Source organism: Cynocephalus volans, chromosome 11 (genome assembly GCF_027409185.1).
Source record: "Cynocephalus volans isolate mCynVol1 chromosome 11, mCynVol1.pri, whole genome shotgun sequence".
Classification (NCBI taxonomy): domain Eukaryota; kingdom Metazoa; phylum Chordata; class Mammalia; order Dermoptera; family Cynocephalidae; genus Cynocephalus; species Cynocephalus volans.
Genome location: NC_084470.1, coordinates 107,401,476 through 107,424,316, shown reverse-complemented (window position 1 = coordinate 107,424,316; position 22,841 = coordinate 107,401,476). Strand labels below are relative to the sequence as shown.

The 22,841-nt window shown below is 33.8% G+C and overlaps 1 protein-coding gene across 1 annotated transcript in view; it reads left to right on the top strand.

The window, feature by feature from the left end:
- The window catches only part of LYPLAL1 (lysophospholipase like 1), a 39,977-nt gene that overhangs the window by 9,397 nt on the left and 7,739 nt on the right, over positions 1–22,841 (top strand). The window contains exon 3 of the mRNA XM_063114692.1: positions 12,842–13,011. Coding sequence (XP_062970762.1) covers positions 12,842–13,011 — 170 coding nt within the window. The remainder of the gene's footprint in view (positions 1–12,841; positions 13,012–22,841) is intronic.

Below are 22,841 nucleotides of genomic sequence, written 5' to 3'. Positions count from 1 at the left end.
TTAGCTTTGGTACATAATGACAAACATATTTCCAGAGAGATTATAACAATTTATGTACTCTCATCAGCAGTGTTTGAGAGTTCCATTTGTCTCAAATCCACCTGAACACTGTTCATTGTCAGTCTTTAATTTTAACCAGTCTAGTGTATGCGTAGTGGTATCTCATTGTGCTTTTAATTTGTGTTTCTCTGAGATTAATGATGTTGCACACTGTTCCATATTCTTATTGAGCATTTAGATACCCTCAGAAGAAATTCCCATTCAAATAGTTTTTCCATGCTTTTATTTTGGTCATCTTTTTCTTATTGATTTGTTTGAGCTCTCTGTTTTTTTTTTTGATACAGTTTACTGTTGTTGTTGGACATATTTATTCAAACGTCTTCTCTTTGTTTGTGGTTTTCATTTTCACTTTCTTGATGACATCTTGTAGATGTAAGTCCTAATATGTGTCTTTAAAAGTAAAATGTGCAGTGAAATACAAAAGTATTTTAGTGAATTTTGGTGAACATATACACCTAGTTAACAGCCTCATTTAAGACAGAAAATGTGCCCATCACCCTCGAAAGTTTCCTTGTTGCCTCTGCCAGTCAATTGCTGTCTTATATAGGCTACCATTGTTCTGGTTTCTGTCACTATAACACAGTTTTTCCTGTTCTTGAATTTCAGTGAAATGGAATCATTTAATCTCTTGTGTCTGGCTTCTTCTACTTAACATAGTATTTTTTGTTTGTTTTTGTTTTGCCATACAGAGCTCTTTTTTTTTTTTTAATTGAAACATAATTGATTGTATCTATCTGTAGGTTACAGCATTGAATATCAGTTCCCGTGTGCAATATGTGATGCTCAAATCAGGATAATTAGTATATTTGAGATTACACAATGTAATCATTTTTTGCGGTCCTTTACCAATTTCTCACTGAATGATACTTATCTAGATTCTATTGTTTTCATTGGTTTGTTTGTCTAACTGTTATGCTAGTACAAAACTGTTTTAATTAGTATAGCTTTATAGGACATTTTGAAATCAAGTGGTGTAAGTTTTGATCATTTGATCTAGTTTATTTGTAGTTAAATATAAATTTTAGAATCTACTTTTACAAAACACCTGTTTGGATTTTGATTAGAATTGTATGGAATCTACAGTTTAATTTAGAGAAAATTGATATCTTTCAATACATGCACATAGTATGTCGCACCATTTATTTAGACCTTTATTAATTTCTTTCAGCCATGATTTGAAGTTTTCAGTGTAGAGGTCTTTTGCTAAATTTATTCACATGTTCTTTGTTTATTTATGTTATTGTAAATGGAATTTTTATAAATTTAATTTCCGTATTGTTTGTTGCTAGTACATAGAAATAAATTTTGTTTTTGTATCTTGTTCTTGCAGCCTATCTTCCTAAATTCACTTATTCCTAGTAATTTAGTATATTCCTTCTGATTTTTTTGTAAATAGTTATATCCTCTGTGAATAAAGGCAGTATTACTTTTTCCTTTCCAATCCTTACGCCTTTTATTTCATGGTCTTGCCTTATTGCACTTGTTTGAACTTCCAGTACAATGTTGAATAGAAGGGAGGACCTCTTTCCTGTGTCGTCTTAGAGGGAAAGCATGCAGTATTTCACTAAGTATAATGTTTGCTGTAAGTTTGTTTTTATGTGCTTTTTAGTATATTGAGGACCTTTCTTTGCCTAATTAGCCAAAAGTTTTCTTTGTGAATTGGTCAAATGCCTTTTCTATGACCTTTGAAATAATCATGGCTTTTATTTTTCCATTCTGTTAACATGGGAAATTATATTGATGGATTTTTGAATGTTAAGCCAACCTTACATTCCTGGGATAAAGCCCTTTGGCCATATGTTGTTGAGTTTGATTTGCTATCATTTTGGTAAGGAATTTTATGTCTCTATCCATGAGGAATATTGATCTGTGATTTTCTTTAATGTCTGTGAAACATTTTATTATCAGGGTTATGTTGGTCTCTTAAAATATGTTAGGAAGTGTTTTCTTCTCTGTTTTCTGAGTTCATTTGTGTTATTTGTTCCTTAAATATTTAATAAAAGTCACTACTGAAATCATCTGGACCTGAAATTTTCTTGTGTGACGGTTTTGATAATGAATTCAATTTATTTCATAGAACCAGGGTATTCAGAATTTCTGTTTATTTTGAGGTCAGTTTTGATAATTTGTATTTCTCATGAAATTTGTATATTTTATAATTTGTCAAACTTATTGGCATAAAATTGTTCATGATATTTCCTTTTAAAGCTTTTATTTTTGTTGTTGATACTTTTATTTCATTACTGATATTAATTATATGTATCTTCTCTTTTTTTTTCTTGGTTCATCTTGCCAAGGGGTTATTTTTCTTAATCTTTTCATAGACTGAACTTTGGCTTTGTTATTTTCTTTCTTATTTGTTTGTTTTCTACTTCATTTATACCTAGTCTTATAAGAGGGTACTTCAAAAAGTTTGTGGAAAGATTCCTATTGTCTTTTAATTATGTTTTTTTCATGAACTTTTTAAAGTACCTTCATATTTCTTATTTCCTACTGTAAACATTAAAGGTTATAAATTTCTCACTAATCATTGCTTTAGCTAAATCTCACTATTTTTCTCTTTTTTTAATTATTATTTATTTTAAAATATTTTCTAATCTCCTTCATGTTCCCATTATTATTCTTGTGTAACAGACCACCCCAAATAACAGTTTTATTATGGTCACAGATTTTGTAGGTTAATTCATAAAGGGCACATTGGTGATGACTTGATTCTGTTTTATTATATGCCGGGAAAACTTGAAGGCGGGTTGTGACTCTTGACTTCTAGGGACTGGAATCATCTGAAGGCTCATTCACATATCTGGCAGTTAATGCTAGATATTAGCTGGGACCTTCCTTGGATCTTATTACTGTAACAACTACATGATTATTTAAGTGATTTGTTTATTTCCTCATTAATTAGAAGACCACTCACATTAAGAGGAGAGAACATAGATCTCCCACTCTTGATGGTGTATTAGAGTAAGAGGTAAGAAAGACGTGTGGGATGGAAGGTAGCGTTCTAGCGAGATGCAGAAATTATAGTTCTGGGAACTTCTTAACCCATGGGTTATTTGGAAGTATGTTGCTAATTTCCAAATATTTGGGGGCTGTTCTAAATATCTTATTGCTGTTGATTTCTAATTTCATTCCATTGTCAGAGAAAATATCCTGTACAATTTCAGTCTTTTGATACTAACTGGGACTTGTTTTATGGCTTCTCATGTAGTCTATCTTGGTGACTGTTCTTGTGCATTTTTGTGTATAGTGTTCTATAAATATCCGTAGTTCAAGGTAGTTTATAGTATTACTTTGATTTTGTACATGTATATTTAGTGATTATTTTTCTAAGTTGTTCTATTAACTATCAAGGGATGGGCATTAAAATCTCCAACTGTGATTGTAGGTTAGTCTCCTTATCCCTTTAGTTCTATCAGTTTTCTCTACATGTATTTTTAGGCTGTATTATAAGGTTCATACCCATGTAGAATTATTGTCTTCCTCATTAATAGCTACTCTTATCTTATAAAATGCTCATTTTTAATTTCTGGTCATACCCTGTAGTATAATCTGTTTAATAATAATATAATATACATTTGCTTTCCTATGCTTACTGATTACAAAGCATGTACTTTTACATCTTTTTATTTTTAACCAGTCTATATCATTATATTTAAAGTGTGTTTCTTATAGACAGCGTGTAATTGGGCTTTGTTTTTTTCTTTAAACATTGTGAAAATTTTTGTCTTTTAATGATATATTTAGGCCATTTATATTTAATGTAACAACTGATTGGTTTGAATTTAGCTCTGCTGTGTTTTGTTTTTCTATTTCCCCTTTCCACCTTCTTTTGCATTATTTTACTTTTTTAATACTCCATTTAAGTTTATCTATATTTTTTACTTTATTTTTTTAAATTTTATTTTGTCGATATACAATGTGGTTGATTATTGTGACCCATTACCGAAACCTCTGTCCCTCCTCCCTTTCCTCCCTCCCACTCAACAATGTCCTTTCTGTTTGCTTGTCGTATCAACATCAAGGAACTGTAGTTGTTATGTCTTCGTCCCCCCTCCACCGCCCCGCAGTTTTTTTTTTTCGTGTGTGTGTGTGTGTGTGTGTATGTGTGTGTGTGTGTGTGTGTGAATTTATTTATTTATTTTTAGCTCCCACCAATAAGTGAGAACATGTGGTATTTCTCTTTCTGTGCCTGACTTGTTTCACATAATATAATTCTCTCAAGGTCCAACCATGTTGTTGCAAATGGCAGTATTTCATTCGTTTTTATAGCTGAGTAGTATTCCATTGTGTAGATATACCACATTTTCCATATCCACTCATCCAATGATGGACATTTGGGCTGGTTCCAACTCTTGGCTATTGTAAAGAGTGCTGCAGTGAACATTGGGGAACAGGTATACCTTCCACTTGATGATTTCCATTCCTCTGGGTATATTCCCAACAGTGGGATAGCTGGGTCATATGGTAGATCTATCTGCAATTGTTTGAGGAAACTCCATACCATTTTCCATAGAGGCTGCACCATTTTGCAATCCCACCAACAATATATGAGAGTTCCTTTTTCTCCGCAACCTTGCCAGCATTTATTGGTCAGAGTCTTTTGGATTTTAGCCATCCTAACTGGGGTGAGATGGTATCTCAGTGTGGTTTTGATTTGCATTTCCCGGATGCTGAGTGATGTTGAGCATTTTTTCATACGTCCGTTGGCCATTTGTATATCTTCCTTTGGGAAATGCCTACTTAGCTCTTTTGCCCATTTTTTAATTGGGTTGCTTGATTTTTCTTATAAAGTTGTTTGAGTTCCTTATATATTCTGGATATTAATCCTTTGTCAGATGTATATTTTGCAAATATTTTCTCCCACTCTATTGGTTGTCTTTTAACTCTGTTAATTGTTTCTTTTGCTGTGCAGAAGCTCTTTAGTTTGATATAATTCCATTTGTTTATTTTTCCCTTGGTTGCCTGTGCTTTTGGGGTCGTAATCATGAAGTCTGTGTCCAGTCCTACTTCCTGAAGTGTCTCTCCTATGTTTTCTTTAAGAAGTTTTATTGTTTCAGGGTTTATATTTAATTCTTTAATCCATTTTGAGTTGACTTTAGTGTATGGTGAAAGGTATGGGTCTAGTTTCATTCTCCTGCATATTGATATCCAGTTATCCCAGCACCATTTGCTAAAGAGGCAGTCTCTTCCCCAGTGTATAGGCTAGGTGCCTTTGTCAAAGATCAGATGGCTGTAGGTGTGTGGGTTGCTTTCTGGATTCTCTATTCTATTCCATTGGTCAGTGTGTCTGTTTTTATGCCAGTACCATACTCTTTTGGTTATTATAGCTTTGTAGTATAGTTTAACGTCAGGTAGTGTTATGTCTCCAGCTTTATTTTTTTTGCTCCGCCTTGCTTTGGCTATGCATGGTCTTTTGTTATTCCATATTAATGTGTGGATACTTCTTTCCTTTTCTGAGAAAAATGTCATTGGAATTTTGATGGGGATTGCATTGAATTTGTATATCACTTTGGGTAGCATGGACATTTTCACTATGTTGATTCTTCTAATCCAAGAGCATGGGATATCTTTCCGCCTTCCTGTATCCTCTCTAATTTCTCTCAGCAGTGGTTTGTAGTTCTCATTATAGAGATTTTTCACATCCTTGGTTAACTCAATTCTTAAGGATTTTATTTTATTTTTTGGTGGCTATTGTAAATAGGCTGGCTTTCTTGATTTCTCTTTCTGCATGTTCACTATTGGAGAATAGAAATGCTACTGATTTTTGTGTGTTGATTTTGTATCCTGCTACTGTGCTGAAATCATTTATCAACTCCAAGAGTTGTTTTGTAGAGGCTTTAGGCTGTTCGATATATAGGATCATGTCATCTGCAAACAGGGACAGTTTGACTTCATCTTTTCCAATCTGGATGCCCTTTATTTCCTTCTCTTCTCTGATTGCTCTGGCTAGTACTTCCAACACTATGTTGAATAGGAGTGGTGAGAGTGGGCATCCTTGTCTAGTTTCTGTTCTTAAAAGAAAAGCTTTCAGCTTTTGCCCATTCAGGATGATATTGGCAGTGGGTTTATCATATATGGCTTTAATTATGTTGAGATACTTTCCCTCTATACCTAACTTATAGAGGGTCTTTGTCATGAATGAGTGTTGAATTTTATCTAATGCTTTTTCAGCATCTATAGAGATGATCACATGTTCCTTGTGTTTGATTTTATTAATATGGTGTATCACATTTATTGATTTGCGTATGTTGAACCAACCTTCCATCCCCGGTATGAATCCCACTTTATTGTGGTGAATAATTTTCCGTATGTGTTGCTGTATTCTGTTTGCAAGTATTTTAGTGAGGATTCTTGCATCTATATTCATCAAGGATATCGGCCTGTAGTTTTCTTTTTTGGTTATATCTTTACCTGGTTTTGGTATCAGGATGATGTTTGTTTCATAGAATGAGTTTAGGAGATTTACGTCTATTTCAATCTTTTAAAATAGTTTGTAAAGATTCAGTATTAATTCCTCTTTGAATGTTTGGTAAAATTCTGCTGTGAATCCATCTGGTCCTGGGCTTTTCTTTGTTGGGAGCCTTCTGATAACAGCTTCAATCTCCTTTATTGTTATTTGTCTGTTCAGATTTTCTACGTCTTCATGGCTCAGTTTTGGGAGCTTGTGTGTGTCCAGAAATTTATCCATTTCCTCCAGATTTTCAAATTTGTTGGCATATAGTTGTTTATAGTAGTCTCGAATGATTCCTTGTATTTCAGATGAATCAGTTGTAATATCGCCTTTTTCATTTCTAATTTTTGTTATTTGAATCTTCTCTCTTCTTTTTTTTTGTTAGCCATACTAATGGTTTGTCAATTTTATTTATCTTTTCAAAAAACCAACTTTTTGATTCATTGATCTTTTGTATTGTTTTTTGGGTTTCTATTTCATTAAGTTCTGCTCTGATATTTATGTTTTCTTTCTGTCTGCTAACTTTAGGTTTGGATTGTTCTTGTTTTTCTAGTTCTTTAAGGTGAAGTGTTAGGTTGTTCACTTGATTGTTTTTGGGATTACAATATACATCGCAAATCTTTCAGCTACTTAGAGTTAATTTTGTACCACTTTAAGTGAACTATAGTAGCCTCACAACTGTATAAGTCTCTTTTTCCTTCTCCTTTATGTTATAGTTGTCATCTGTGTATGTTGGAAAGTTCACTAAACGAGGTTATAGTTTTTATTTTCAATATTCATGCATATTTTAAAGAACTTAAGAGAACAGCGGTCTATTATATTTTTTTGATTGTGGTCTGTTACAGCGTATCAGTGTGTTTTGATTAAATTGCAGATTACTATTTTGGCTATAGGATATTCCTTTTCCTCAACTGTATTTAATATATGTTTTTAGTCAGCTAAGTTAGGGGCATATTAAGTAAAAGTCAGAAATTAGTTTTCTGTGTTGATTTAGATGGAACATATTGCTTTTTCTTATTATGGTAATTTGGAGTCTTTAATAGAAGTACCCAATAAAGCTTTTTATTACTGTGACATACTTTAGCTATATTTACAATTAGAGGTTTTCTTAATTTTGGTTTAATATTAGAATTTCCATTTTTTAAAAAAAATAACAGTTTTTAACAAGCCATTTGTAATTACGTGATGCTATAGTTTTTCTTGGTGTTCTGAAAAATTCTAAAAGTAATGCAGTTTGCATAGTGCTTCTACTTTTTGATCAACTATTTTTCCACACAAAGTGCACTTTTATATTCTTTTGTGAAATATATATTCTAAAATAGACTTAGGCACTTTTTCTTCAGGCATGGTACACAATGTATTTGTCTTTACTCCATCACTTACATTTCTACCTGAAGCATGATATTAGGAGATCCCTTTCCTGACACCAGTAGATCTGTACTACAGGTATGCTAGTAATCCTACAAAACCCAGCTATTTTGAAGAAATAGCTTACTTCTTTGGTAAATATTTTAAATAGTATGTTTAAATACCAATTAGTGTATATAAGAATTTGTTTTCTTAGAAATATGATAGAATATGTTTTAAAAACATATTCTTAGATTGTTTTTTAAAAAAAAAGAAAATTTGACCATTTCTTTCACAGTATGGATTTTAGAAGAGTTAAAGTCAAAAGATGTTCAAAGCAAAATAATTTTAGATTTTCTGTTATCTCTAGCTGACATATTATTCCCAAGTGATACACATGATTTTGGACATTTGTCATTTAGCAAATACTTATTTAGCATCTACTATATGTTAGGCTTTGTTCATGGCACTGGGGCTATCACTATGGAAAAGACAAAGTCCCTGCTCTCAGAGAGCTCACATAGAGATGGGAAATAAAAGTGAAATTAAATATAACAATTTCAAATAGTGATAAATGGTATTAAGACAGTTAAACAGAGTAATGGTATATAGAGAGTATGTGTGTGTGGCATGGTGCAGGGAGGTATACTTTTCAGTTGAAGAGTCAGAGAAGCTCCCCCGAGAAGGTGACAGTTAAGCTGGGACCTGAATGATTAGTGGGAGTCCACCACACAGAAATGTGTTGAGGAACTTTTCAGGTAGAGGGAATATCATATGCAAAGCCCTTGGATCAATAGTGAGCTTGTCTGAAGAAAAGATAGAGGGCAAAGTGACTGGAACCTAATGAATGCTAAGAGAAGTGGTATGGAATGAGGACAGAGAGGAAGACTGGAGCCAGATGGGTATTTTAAAGGTGCTGAATGGCCTTTTGATTTTATGACTTGAAGGAAGCACAGATCAAAATAGAACTTGATATCAAGCTAAATGTCAACTTTTTTTTTCTTCCTTTTTTTTTTTTTCTTTTTTGCCTTGGACATTTTATTTTAGCCTAATATTTTACCAGTGTGTAATGGGTTGATTGATTGATTTAGGAGCCATACAGACGTTCTTTGCCAAACATATTTATTTATTGTGGTAATGTCTGACCTGTTTTATACCAGCTAATAAAGTGATTTATTTGAGGAAGAAGGTAAATGAGTATAACATGTGTGCCACTTTTTTTTTTAGCTGTTAAAAAAAAAAAAAACTTTATGCTTATTTAAAGGTTATTCTAACATCTTAGGAGATTTATGCATTCTTGATTATGTTTTCTTAGCAAAAAAGCTCTAAAGTTTTCTTTGTCTTGTAAATTTTTTACAATTAATCCCTTTGAACAGAATTTTAATTTTCTTAGAGAATTGAGAGAACAGAAAGCTACCATGTTAGTAAAATACTTACATTGAGATTCTACCTCTGTGGAGCATCTATCTCTAATTAATTAATTAAGGCATTGTCAAGAAAAAAAGTTAAGTGAATGTCATTATTTTCTATTAATGGCTCAGTTCCCAGAATGATTCACATTTTTGCCTATGATATCATCCTTATTTAAGTGCTTGGACAGACAAATAAACACTTAGAGAAATAGCAGAGTAAAATGAAAAGGGAATTAGAAATAATTCAAAAGGGTAAGTCTAATTTGAACTTTAAAGTGAGGGTTGTATGTTCAGTTTTGATTTAGAACTTTACTGTGATTTTAGTGACAATTCAAATACAGTTTGGGATTTCGTTTTGTCTGACAATGACTATTTGAAAGCACCTGCTTTCGTCTTCAGAGTGCTTTAAGAAAGTTAATCCTGAGAAGAGATTCTGGGAGGAGGAAGGCTTCAATACTTTCTGCTCTTCTGATTCCAATTTATCTCTCTCTTGAGCCAAGTAGCTTCTGATGTCAGAAGGCATATAGGATTTTATCTAATCTGCACCAGTTGAGACCCTGGATGGAAAGCAGTGCAAAAGAAGCCCTAAGAGCTCAGTCTGCAAAAATCTGCCTCCTCTCAAGTTTATGTCATAAGATGTTAATTCTTAGACAATATTGCAATATTAATTAAAATTCCAAAAAAAGGATTTTGAAGGAGAATTATTTGAAAGTGTTTCAAAGTTTACTAAGTTTTTTGATTAATTTATTGGATAAATAAAGAACACTGGATGCCTAGAATAACCAGGGCAACTATGAAAAACCAGACTAGTGGTAATGATATAGGGAGAGGGGGCTTTCCTTATACCCCTTCAGAGCATGCTTTAAAACCATTGCAATATGGTCAGTGTGAAACTAACTGATAAATAGATTAGCAGAACAAAATAGATCCTCTTTCAACCAAAGCTCTTCACCTAAATCACAGAACACAGAAAATTACTTGAGTGACTGTATTCTTGATTTTCCCAAGGATAGTGTAGAACCATTCTACATGCATTAGAGAGAAGTTAATTCATTGTATATAGTGTATGCCTTAGGTATTAGCGCATAATTTCCTCACAGAACCCGGTTGAGAGAGACTTGTAATGCAGAACTGTAAAATTAAATATATGGCAAAGATGGAATTTCACCTTTGTCTGAGAAGGGTGTCTTCCTTCCTCCCTTCTTCTTTCCCTCCCTTTTTCGTTCTCTCTCCTTCCTTTGTTCCTTCTCTCTGTCTTCAATTAAAAAAAAAAATAACAAGTGCCATTGATCAGCAGTGTCATTCATGTGAAGTTTTAGAAGAGGCAGAACTAATCAATATTGATAGAATCACTCAGTGGTTGCCTGGGAAGTGTATGGAAGTTGCTTGCAAAGGGACATAATGGAACTTTCCAAGGAAAGGGAATGTTCTGTATCATTGTGGAGATGGTAGTTGCATTGTCAAAAGTATTTGAATTATATACTTCAAATGTGTACTTATATCTGTAAATTATGCCTCCAGGAAGTTGATTTTAAAACCTCACTTGATACTCTTAAATGGTAACATTTTAAAGCATGTCAGCAACTACTGCTATTCATGTTATGGACAAAAGGATATTCTCCTTTCTTATAGAAAGGTGAACTTTTACAACCTTTATGGAAGCAACTTTGAAACATCTACTAAGATCAAAATTATACCTTTCAATTCAGCTGTCTTGTTTCTTGGACTCTTGTTCCATAGGAATACAAGTCTCAGTACCTAAAAACATCTATGCATATATGTTTAATGCAGCATTGTTCTTAGTGGGTAAAACCTGGGTACTAAATGAATTCCCGTTAGTAGGGGAATGGCTGACTAAATTATAGAACATCTTTATCATAGGTTATAATGCAGCCATTTAAAAGGATGGGTTAAAAATATTTCAGATGGAGGGATTTCCATGAGGGGAAGGCATCGTGCACATAAAGAAAGCAGATAGGCTTATTTCATTTTTGAAAATCACATAGTGCTCTAAAAAATATGCTGTGAATATGCATGTATTAATGTATGTGTAAGAAAAACATTGAAGGATATATTCCAGATCATTAACATGGTTTTCCTAGTGAGGAGGACAAGGTGTGTGGCAGAGCGGCAGAGGGGATGGGGAATGGAGAGATAAGAAAAAAGTAATTACTAAGATTTATATGAAAAACATCAGAACAACAAATGTCATCACAGTGTTCACAGAAGGATCCATATTATCTTTTAATTCCACAAACTTTTTGAAGTACCCTCATGTGTGTGTGTCCCATATTTGTAAAATTTTGTGTATCTGCATAAATTAGGGAAAATGTTAAGTTTTTATGTTCTTGTAGCAAAATAATATTTATGAGATGATTCTTTTTGAGTAAATAAACAAAAAATCTGTATATGAGTGTAGGTTAAATTTGAGTCAGAGTACCTTTTTTGTTTCCAGGTTTCTTACAGTTTCTCTAAGAACTTTGTAAATATTACTCTCTTGACTCCCAGACTCTTTAAGCTAATGTCCACTTACATTGGACTGCTGTGATCAATACAGAAAAGTGGTGGTGTGGTTCTCCTTTTCCCTTCAGCACCACCCACTGGTCCTAAAGATTGCATGCTCCCCAAGGGTTCCTTGGGTTTGCTGAGGTTGCACTGGAGTTTTTCACTGGAAAAAATACAGGAAAGCACATTCAAGTCTCAACTGGTGTCTTTTAGCACTCTTTTTTTTTTTTTTTTAAAGGTGGCCACACGTTTCATGTTTTTACCTCACTGATTTTGGAGGGTGAAAGTATACAACTAGATCTGAGATGGCAAAGTAGTAGAGGTATTGGTGTGGGAGGAATCTTGTATCTGTGGTCATCAAAGGGAAACATTACTTGTCATTGATCTTTCAAATCACAGTGGGTATTTTTTTCACTGGCTGTGTTTTCTATGGCATTCTTGTATATAGCAAACCCTGTTTTTCTCCATTACATAAGGAAAAGGCAGGGCTTGCAAGTGATAAGCAGTGTCTTTTGTCCAACTCTCCTATCTCTCCTCTTTGGAAAACCATCATTCTCCATGTTTATCCAACGTATTTACCTGTACCTCTTTGTATTTGCCTACAGGAATCTCTAAAATTGTTTTTGTTCCCCTTTCATTTACACCTACCAACATACACCCCATTAAATCCATTGTAATTGATCAAAATCAAATATTTGGAATACCTTGTGATCATGACACATGAGGACACACACACTATCTGGAATGATAAACAAGCAGGAACATTCTAGACCATAAGTATATGATGAATGGGTTAAAATTCACTAGAACTGTAATTGTTCCACCTCTTAAAAGATGGAGAGAGAAAATAAAGATGATTAATTGGCATTAGTAAATGGTAAGTATAGGAGTTAATGTAATATGCATGGGAGTAGTTTTAATATGCATTTTTTAACTTAAAACTTAGAGGAAATTGAAATTATACATTCAAAACACTAATCTTGTGGAAATTAAAGCACTCATTTTAGTGTTATTCTCTTTTTCTCTGTTTTTTGTTTGTTTTTTTTTTGTTTGTTTTAAACAGACCGTATACTCCTATGAAAGGAGGAATCTCAAATGTGTGGTTTGACAGATTTAAAATATCTAATGACTGCCCAGAACACCTTGAATCAATTGATGCAATGTGTCAAGTGCTTACTGACTTGATTGATGAGGAGGTAAAAAGTGGCATCAAGAAGAACAGGATACTAGTAGGTAAGAACTTTAAATATTGTTAATTTATATTTTCACTTTTGTCTAATTCTAAACATCAAATTTTTCTTGGAACATTATTTAGAAGCACTTGTATGCTGTTCATTTATAATTTCAGATAAACCAAAGGTTTCAAAGATATTAGAATTATAACTAATAGCCCATTAAACTTTGATTTTTTTTTGAGTAGTAACATATTTTGACAGATAAGATTTTCTTTCTAGTTTAGTTTTCAATTAAGAGGTTATTTAGTTTGACTTGTCCTTTCCAATCTGAATACCCTTTATTTGTTACTCTTGCCTTATTGCTCTGGCTGGTACTTCCAATGCTATGTTAAATAGGAGGAGTGAGACTGGGCATCCTTGTCTTGTTCCTGTTCCTAAGAGGAAAGCTTTCAGCTTTTCCACATTCAGCATGATATTGGCGATTGGCTTGTCGTATATTACTTTTACTGTATTGAGATAATTTCCTTCTATACCTGATTTGCTGAGAGTCTTTATCATGAAGCATGTTGTATTTTGTCAAATGCTTTTTCCACATCTATTGAGATAATCATACAGTTTTTGTTGTGGTGATGTATCACATTTATTGACTTGGGTATGTTGAACCATCCTTGCATCCCTGGGATGAATTCCACTTGATCGTGGTATATAATTTTTTGATGTGTTGCTGTATTCTGATTGATAATATTTTGTTGAGGATTTTTGCATCTAGTTCATCAAGGTTATTGGCCTGTAATTTTCTTTTTATGTTGTATCTATGTCTGGTTTTGGTGTCAGGGTGATTCTGGCCTCATAGAATGAGTTTGGGAGAATGGTGTCTGTTTCAATTTTTTGAAATAGTTTGAAGAGAATTGGTATTAATTACCCTTTAAAGGTTTGGTAGAATGTAGCTGTAAAGCCATGCAGTCCTGTGCTTTTCTTTGTACTGCTTCAGTCTCATTGCTTGTTATTGATATGTTGAGGTTTCCTGTTTCTTCTTGGTTCAGTCTTAGTTGTTTGTATGTGTCCAGAAATTTGTCCATTTACTCCATATTTTCATAATCTCTAATAATCTCTAATAATAATCTCTAATGCTTCTTTATATCTCTGTGGTATTGGTTATAATGTCTCCCTTTTCCTTTCTGATTTTTGTTATTTGGGTCTTCTCCCTTCCATTTTGTAGTTAGCCTAGCTAATGGTTTGTCAATTTTATCTTCTTTAAAAACCAGCTTTTTGTTTCATTGATCTTTTCTATCATGTTTTGGATCTCTATTTCATTTACTTCTGCTCTCATGTTAATTTTTTTCCATCTATTACTTTTAAGATTGAATTGTTGTTTTCTAGTTCTTTCAGGGTGTAGTGTAGGTCATTTATTTGAAATCTTTCTGTTCTTTTGAACTGTCCATGTTTACAGACAGCATGATCTTATATATAGAAAAACATAAGCCAGAAAACTCTTAGAGCTGATTAACAATTTCCATAGTGTTGCAGGATATGAAATCACACCCCAAAATTGGTAGTGTCTTTATACTTCAATAATGAACTAGTAGAAAAACAAATCAAGAAAGCAAGCCTATTTACAATAGTCACCAATAAAATAAAATACCTAGAAATCAATTTAACCAAGGAGATGAAAGATCTCTGCAATAACTATAAAACACTATTGAGAGAAATTAAAGAGGGCACAAAAAGGTGAAAAGACATACCATGCTCTTGGATTGGAAGAGTTAACGTTGTGAAGATGTCTATTCTACCTAGAGTGTCTACAGATTCAGTGCAGTCCTCATCAAAATACCAATGACATTCTTCAAAGAAATAGAAATAGCAATTATAACATTCATATGGAACAACAAAAGACCCCCAAAAGACAAAGCAATCCTAAGCAAAAGTAAATAAATAAATAAAACCAGAGGTCTAACACTACCTGACTTTAGATTATATTGCAAAGCTATTGTAAACAAAACAGCATGGTACTGGCATAAAAACAGACACTCGGACCAGTGGAATAGAATAGAAAACCCAGGAATCAGTTCACAGACTTACAGCCAACTGAGCCTTGACAAAGTTAACAAGAGCATACATTGGGGAAAAGACTGCCTGTTCAAAGAATGGTGTTGGGAAAATTGTGCATCCATATGCAGAAGAATGAAACTGGACCTGTACCTCTCACCATATAACAAAATCAACTCATAAATATAAGACCTGAAACCATAAAATTACTAAAAGATAAATGTAGGGGAAACACTGCAGGAAGTAGGACTGGGAAAAGACTTTATGAATAAGACCCCCAAAGCACAAGCAACAAAAGAATATATAAACAAATTGAATTATATCAAACTGAAAAGCTTCTGCACAGCAAAGGACACAATCAACAGAGTGGAAGGACAACCAATGGAATGGGATAAAATATTTGCAAACTGTGCCTCTGACAAGGGATTAATATCCAGAATATACAAAGAACTCGAATACCTTCATAGTAATAAACCAAATAATCCAATTGAAAAATGGGCAAAGGAGATGAATAGACATTTTTCAAAGGAAGACATACAAATGGCCAACAAGTACATTAAAAAATGCTCAACATCACTAATCATTCAACATCACTTCAACATGGTGCTACAGACCATCCTCGTGTCCCTCCTGAGAGTACAGGACCCCACACACAATTCCAGTTACCACTCAATGTTGCCACTTAAACAGTGAAACTGCAGAGTACCTGAATGCCTCCTGGGATTATTGGGCTCTTCCTGGAGCCCCAGTGACAACTTTGAGTCACCCACTCTAGCTGAGAGGCTGCCGAGCATGCTGTTATCCCCCTCAAAGCATAAGGTCCTAATCATGAACCCCAGAAACCCCATGTAGGATCATCTATTCAGATCACCCCAGAGCACCTATCAGAGTCATGGGATGCTAGCTGCAGTGTCAGCAAGACTGCTCAGGGTCACCCACCTTAGGCAAGGAACAACTGAATATCCAGGTACTTCTCTGAAGAGCCCAAGATCTCGCCCAGAACATCAATGACCCAACCCAGTATCACATACTTTAGCAAGTAACTACTGAGTGCTCCAGTGCCTAGGCCACAGATGCACTCACAGACAACTCCAGTGTTGAATATGGTCAAAGTAATCACATGGAGATTACACTACTTCCTCTGTCCAGAATCAAAGCTGAAACACCCTACACAACATTCAATATAAAACATATCTACAGGAGGGATTCTCTCTCCTCAAAAGCCACTCCTGAGTAGTAGAAGAAGCAACTGCTTCACCAGATGCCCAGACATCAACATAGGAATACCAGAAATATGAAAAAAGAAAATATGATGCCCCCAAAGGAATGTAATAATTCTCCAATATCAGACTGCAAACAAGAAACCTGTGAAATGACTGAAAAGGAATTTCAGGCAACAATCTTACAGAGACTCAATGAGGTATGTGAAAACTCAGATGGGCTATGCAATGAAATGAAAAAAAAAAAAAAAAAATCCAGGATCCAAAGGAGGAACTTTATAAACAGATAAATACCTTGAAAAACAACATAGCATAACTCCAGAAACTGAAGAATTCATTAGAAAAAAAAAAATATGTATAACTGAAAGCTTAAGCAACAGGCCAGAGCAAGCACCAGAAACAATTTCTGACCTCAAAGACAGGCTTTTTGAAATAACTCAGGTGGACCAAAAAAAGAATTTAATAAAATAAAGAAAACTTATGAGAGCTGTCCGGCAACATTAAGTGTACGATTATAGGTGTTCTGGAAGGGGACGAGAAAGGAAAACTCATTACTAACCTATTCAATGAAATAATAACAGAAAACTTCCCAGGTATTGGAAGAGATATGGACTTCCAGATCCAAGAGGCTCAAAGATCTCCTATCAGATTCAATCCAAAAAGGTCCTCTCTGAAACACATTGTAGTCAAACTGTCAAAAGGCAAAGATTAAGAGAGAATCCTAATAACAGCAAGAGAAAAGTGTCAAGTCACCTATAAGGGAGTCCTTATCAGACTAACAGCAGATTTCTCAGCAGATACCTTACAGTCCAGGAAAGAATGGGATGATACATCCAAAGTACTAAAAGAAAACACTGCCAGCCAAGAATAGTATACCCACCAAGGCTATCCTTCAGAAATGAAGGGGAGATAGTATGTTTCCCAGACAGACAAAAATTGTGGGTGTTAACCACCACACAACCAGCCCTACAAGAAATCCTCGAGGGAGTCCTGCATCCAAAATCCAAACAATGATAATCATTAACATGAATACACAAGAAAGAACAAAACCCACTGGTCGAGCAGATAATGCAAATGAGAAAGAGATAGAAACTGTATCTTACCACTTGAAAAAAATCAATAAACACCAAAGACAATAAAAGACCAAGAAAGGAAGAAGATATATTTACAACAACTGTATAAAACTCGATAAAATGCCAAGAGTAAGACAGTACCTCTGAATAAAAACCCTCAATGTAAATGGATAGAATTCCCTACTTAAAAGACATAGACTGGCTGAATAGATTTAAAAAGTAGACCCAACTATATGCTACCTACAAGAAACTCACCTCACCTGTAAAGACTCACACAGACTAATAGTGAAGGGGTAGAAAAAGATATATTATACCATGCAAGTGGAAACCAAAAACGAGCAGGAGTAGCTATTCTAACATAAGATAAAATAGACTTTAAGCCAAAAACTATAAAAAGAGACAAAGAAAGGTCATTATATAATAATAAATGGATTTATCCAGCAAGAGGTTATAAAATTCATAAATATATGTGCACCCAACATCAGAGCACCAAAATATATAAAGCAAACACTATTAGACCTAAAGACAGAGATAGACCCCCAATATAGAAATAGCTGGGGACCTCAACATCCCTTTCTCAGTATTGGACAGATCATCTAGGCAACAAATCAACAGAGAAACACAGGATTTAAACTACACTTTAGACCAGCTGGACTTGGCAGACATCTAGGACACATTTCATCCAATAACTATAGAATATGCATTCTTCTCATCACACATGGAACATTCTCCAGGATAGACCACATATTAAGTCACAAATCAAGTCTCAATAAATTTTTAAAAACAAATCATTTCAAGTACCTATTCAGACCACATGGGTTAAAACTAGAAATCAATAACAAGCAAAACTTCAGAAACTATACAAATACATGGAGATTAAACAACGTGCCTCTGAATGACCTATGGGTCAAGGAAGAAATTAAACAGGAAATAAATTTCTTAAAACTAATGAATATAAAGACACATCATACCAAAACCTATGGGATATGACAAAAGTAGTACTAGTAAGTAACTTTACTGTAATAAATGCTTACATCAAAAGAATAGGAAGATTTGAGATAAACAACCTGAAGTTATACCTCAAAGAACTAGAAAAACAAGAATAATCCAATCCTAAAATTAGTAGGTAGAAAGAAATAATTAAGATCAGATCAGAACTAAGTGAAATACAGACCAAAAAACAAACAGAAGATCAATGGAACAAAAAGTTGGTTTTCTGAGAAGATAAAATAGACAAACCATTAGCTAGACTAACTAAAAAAAGAAGAGTGAAGACCCAAATAACAAACATCAGAAAGAAAAAGGAGGCATTACAACCAATACCACAGAAATACAAAGAATTATTAAAGAATAGACCAATACTAAGCAAGGAGATTGAAGCAGTAATCAGCAGTCTTCCAACAAGAAAAGCTTAGGACTGGATTGCTTTTCTGCTGAATTCTACCAAACCTTTAAAGAAGAATTAATACTAGTTCTTTTCAAACTATTCCAGAAAATTGAAACAGAAGCCATCCTCCCAGACTCATTATACAAGGCTAGTATCACCCTGATACTAAAATCATACAAAGATAACACCAAAAAAGAAAACTACAAGCCAATATCCTTGATGAACATATGCACAAAAATAATAACAGCAGCACATCAAAAAGATTATATACTATGATCAAGTGGGATTCATCCCAGGGATGCAAGGATGGTTCAATACACACAAATCAATAAATGTGATATACTGCATCAATAAAATAAAGGACAAAAACCATATGATAATCTCAATAAATGCAGAAAAAGCCTTTGAGAAAATTCAACATCCTTGGTGAAAAGACTCTCAACAAATTAGGTTTAAAAGGAAAGAGTCTGAACACAATAAAAGTCGTATATTACAACTCCACTGCTAATATCATCCTGAATGGGAAACGGCTGAAAGCTTTTCCTTTAAGAACAGGAACAAGACAAGGATGCCCACCCTCACTGCTCCTATTCAATATAGTATTGAAAGTATTAGCCAGAGCAGCTGTGTGAGAGAAAGAAATAAAGGGCATCCAAAATGGAAAAGACCAAGTCAAATTGTTCCTGTTTGCAGATAACTTGGCCCTATATATAGAAAAATCTAAAGACTGTACCAAGAAACTCTTAGGGCTGATAAGTGATTTCAGTAAAGTTGTAGGATGCAAAATCAACAATCAAAAATAGGTAGTGTTTTTATACTCCAACAATGAACAAGCAGAAAACAAATCAAGAAAGCAAGCCCATTTACAGTAGTCACCCCAAAAAACATTAAATACATAGGAACAAATTTAACCAAGTGGGTGAAAAATCTCTATGATGAGAGCTAGAAATCACTGCCAATATACCTGCAAAGTGGTGAATCCAGGATTAGAACCCAGGAGTCTGAGTCCAGAGCCCAAGTTTTTATGAAGTTATGAAAATTGAATTAGTTAATTCATGTGAAATACTTATGCTTAGAAATGTGTCTGACATGTAATTTTGAAAGTTTTCTTTTGTTATTACATACTCTCTATATCACCCATAACATGGTCACCCAGATAGCAAAAAAGGTCATACTGCAACAACAGTGCTACCACCTGGAGACCTATGGGTAGCTCATTGTTTCTTCTGTAACAGCTGTTTGCTTTTTCTCTAGTGGTGTATGAACTACCCCCTCCATCTGCCTCCCCCGCCTTTCTTCTTTTTGCACTGCTCATAGATTATTTAAACAGAAGTTACTGCATAATATTTTTGTACTGGTCTTTATCTTTTTGTAATGGTATCCATCAGAGTACATTTTAAGTAAGATTTAAGTGTTATTTATAACATTTTAGTGAAGGAGAAATTCAGTGGGAAATCAAAGAAAAAATGCATTTGAGATTCCAAACAATTTTTATTTAACACACAGACACATACACACACCCTATAGCGAGGAGTAAGGTTAGGTTATTTAAACAAAATTAATTATAACAGGAAAAACTAGAAAAAAGTATAAGACTAAAAAGGAAAAAATAAGGTAATAAGTAAAAAAATTGTTATCCTTATCTATTTTGTTTTATAATCAGACTTCTGATCTAATATCAGACAATATGTACTAATGGGACCCTGTCTCTGAGATTATAATTGCAACCTGTGTAACTTTATAAAAAGATAAATACTCTGTATTTAATGTAGGTGGGAGCGCATTCTTTCTCTGTGGTTTTATTTTGATTAGTGGTATTTTGTTATGATAAATTCAATTTTATAAACATTTCTTCTTATAGTATATGATCTTCCACCTTTTGTAGGTAGTCTACCTAGCTTGGTCATGTTTAAAATGACACTTCTTATACTATGTTTTATTTCCAAATTGTTAAAAACTCTCAGGAAGTTTGCAGGCTAATGAGCTGGATAGTGAAGAGACGTGTTGTGATGCAGTTCAAGTGTTATTGTGGAAGTACGCAGAAGGCGCAGTGCAAACAGAGAGGAGAGAGCAAGTAGATCTTCCTGGGCATTGGGAACTGCTTCGTGGGAGAGAGGTGACACTTCCACTGAGTCTCAGAGAATGTGGAAGAATTTGACTGGTAAACAGAGAGAGAAACACATTCATGAAGGGAAGCGAGATGCACCTCAGATTCCCTAGGAAGTAGTAATTTGGTATGCACAGCAACCCCTAGTGTTGTCGAATTATAGAGAGAGAAGGTCTGACATGATGGAATGTGCATTCTAGGAAGGTCACGCTGACTGCACTGTGGAGTCTGAAGATCAGGAGAACAGCAAGAGGGCAGATGCAGTAGATGTGTAGAATGCTGAAAGACTGAGCTGACACATATGCTATTTTAAGATTTGGGGAATACAGAGATGAGTAAGATTGTACTCAAGAAAATTATAGTTGACTACAGGGTTTGGCTAAGAAAACAAATTCTTTCACGTATTGCTTTGTTAAAAGAAAAAATAAATTTAGTTCATACAGGAAGAACCAGACAAAAGGTTCACTACCTATATAAGAAATGTTTGATGAAAGCATGTTCCTTAGAGACATTATTGAATTCTCACTCTTCACATTAAGAATATAAGAAAAATGTGTATTTTATTTATTTATTTTTGTGTATTTATACCTCACTTGATTCTGCAGAGGTTATGATAAGACTTAGGAGAGACACAGACAATAAAATAGTGACTTTTAAATTACTTTTTGAAAATTGGCAATATAGTCATTGGCAGAACCAGGATTCAAATTCTGTATTCTGAGAAGATAATTAATAATATTAGATTATCCTGTCTTCTTCTGGCTGTGTTAGCATATTGAAATTGTATAGTGTAGAGAATATAAGCGTATTTCATAGTCAGTACATTCTTTCTGTTAAAGTCTCTCTCAAAACTCTTCACTTCCTTCCAGCGTGTTTCTGTATAACATGAAAAATCAAAATGGAGAAACGTGTATTATTTTTCTCTGCATCTATTGTGCTTAGAAAGCATGTGTGGTAGTAATGCTCTCAAATTAGTTGACATTTAAATATTACACTTGACAGTTTTTTAATTATGTATCATAGTGTTTTTATATTCAGATAGCATTTAAGTTATAAAGTTGTTTTCATATATGGTAGTTCTCTTGAGCCTTGAAATAGTTAAAATAGAATATAATTATTCTTATTTCAGAAATGAAGAAACTAAAATTCAAAGACATTACTGGCTAATATAGAGTCGGGACTAGAACCCAGGTCCCTTGACTTAGTCAACAACTTTGTACAATGATCAGGTTCCTTTATCGGCCACTAGGTGGTGATAATTTGTTAAGAGGAAATATTGATATAATTTAGGTTTAACTTTGATCTAGATGTATAGAATCTGACAAGTCATAGGAGTAGATTACCAGAATTTTGATAATATGAGCATATTATCAGATATTTGAAACAGGGAAAAGCAAGTGTTTCTGGAGCTACACTTGAGTAATTTACATAGATGATCTGGATCCCCATCATCAGAGGAATGGTTAAGGGAATTATAGTAGAATTATAGAATTGAAGGTTATATAACCATTAAGTACTGTATATCAGTAAGTATGTGTTCAATTAAAATAATTGCAAAGTTTTGTAATTCTGTGGAAAGACTTTTGGATCAATATTATATGAAAGAAAAAGCAAGATAGAAAATTCTACATGTAGAGTGAGTTTAAGTGTTAAAATGAATTTTAAAAAAGGATGTGAAAATTATATATGGCTAGTAAGATTTTGGATGACTCATTTTTTTTGCTTTAGTTGTGTCTGTACAGTAGAAATCCTTTGCACAATGGGTATACATTATTCTATTAATTTCATGATTTAAAATAAAAATAAAATGAAGGAATAGTTGGAATTTTCAAGATGAGGCTTAGCACCAAAATCTTCAGGCTGCTTTTTCCTGAACCTATACAGTATACAGGTTCTTACGGAAGTCCTGCTGAGAGCTAAAACTTGAGAGCAATAGCATTCTTCTTCTTTGAACGTGTGTGTGTGTGTGTGTGTGTGTGTGTGTGTGTGTGTGTGTGTGTGTGTGTGTGTGTGTGTAAAATAAGGTCTTCAAAAAGTTCATGGAAAGATTCATGT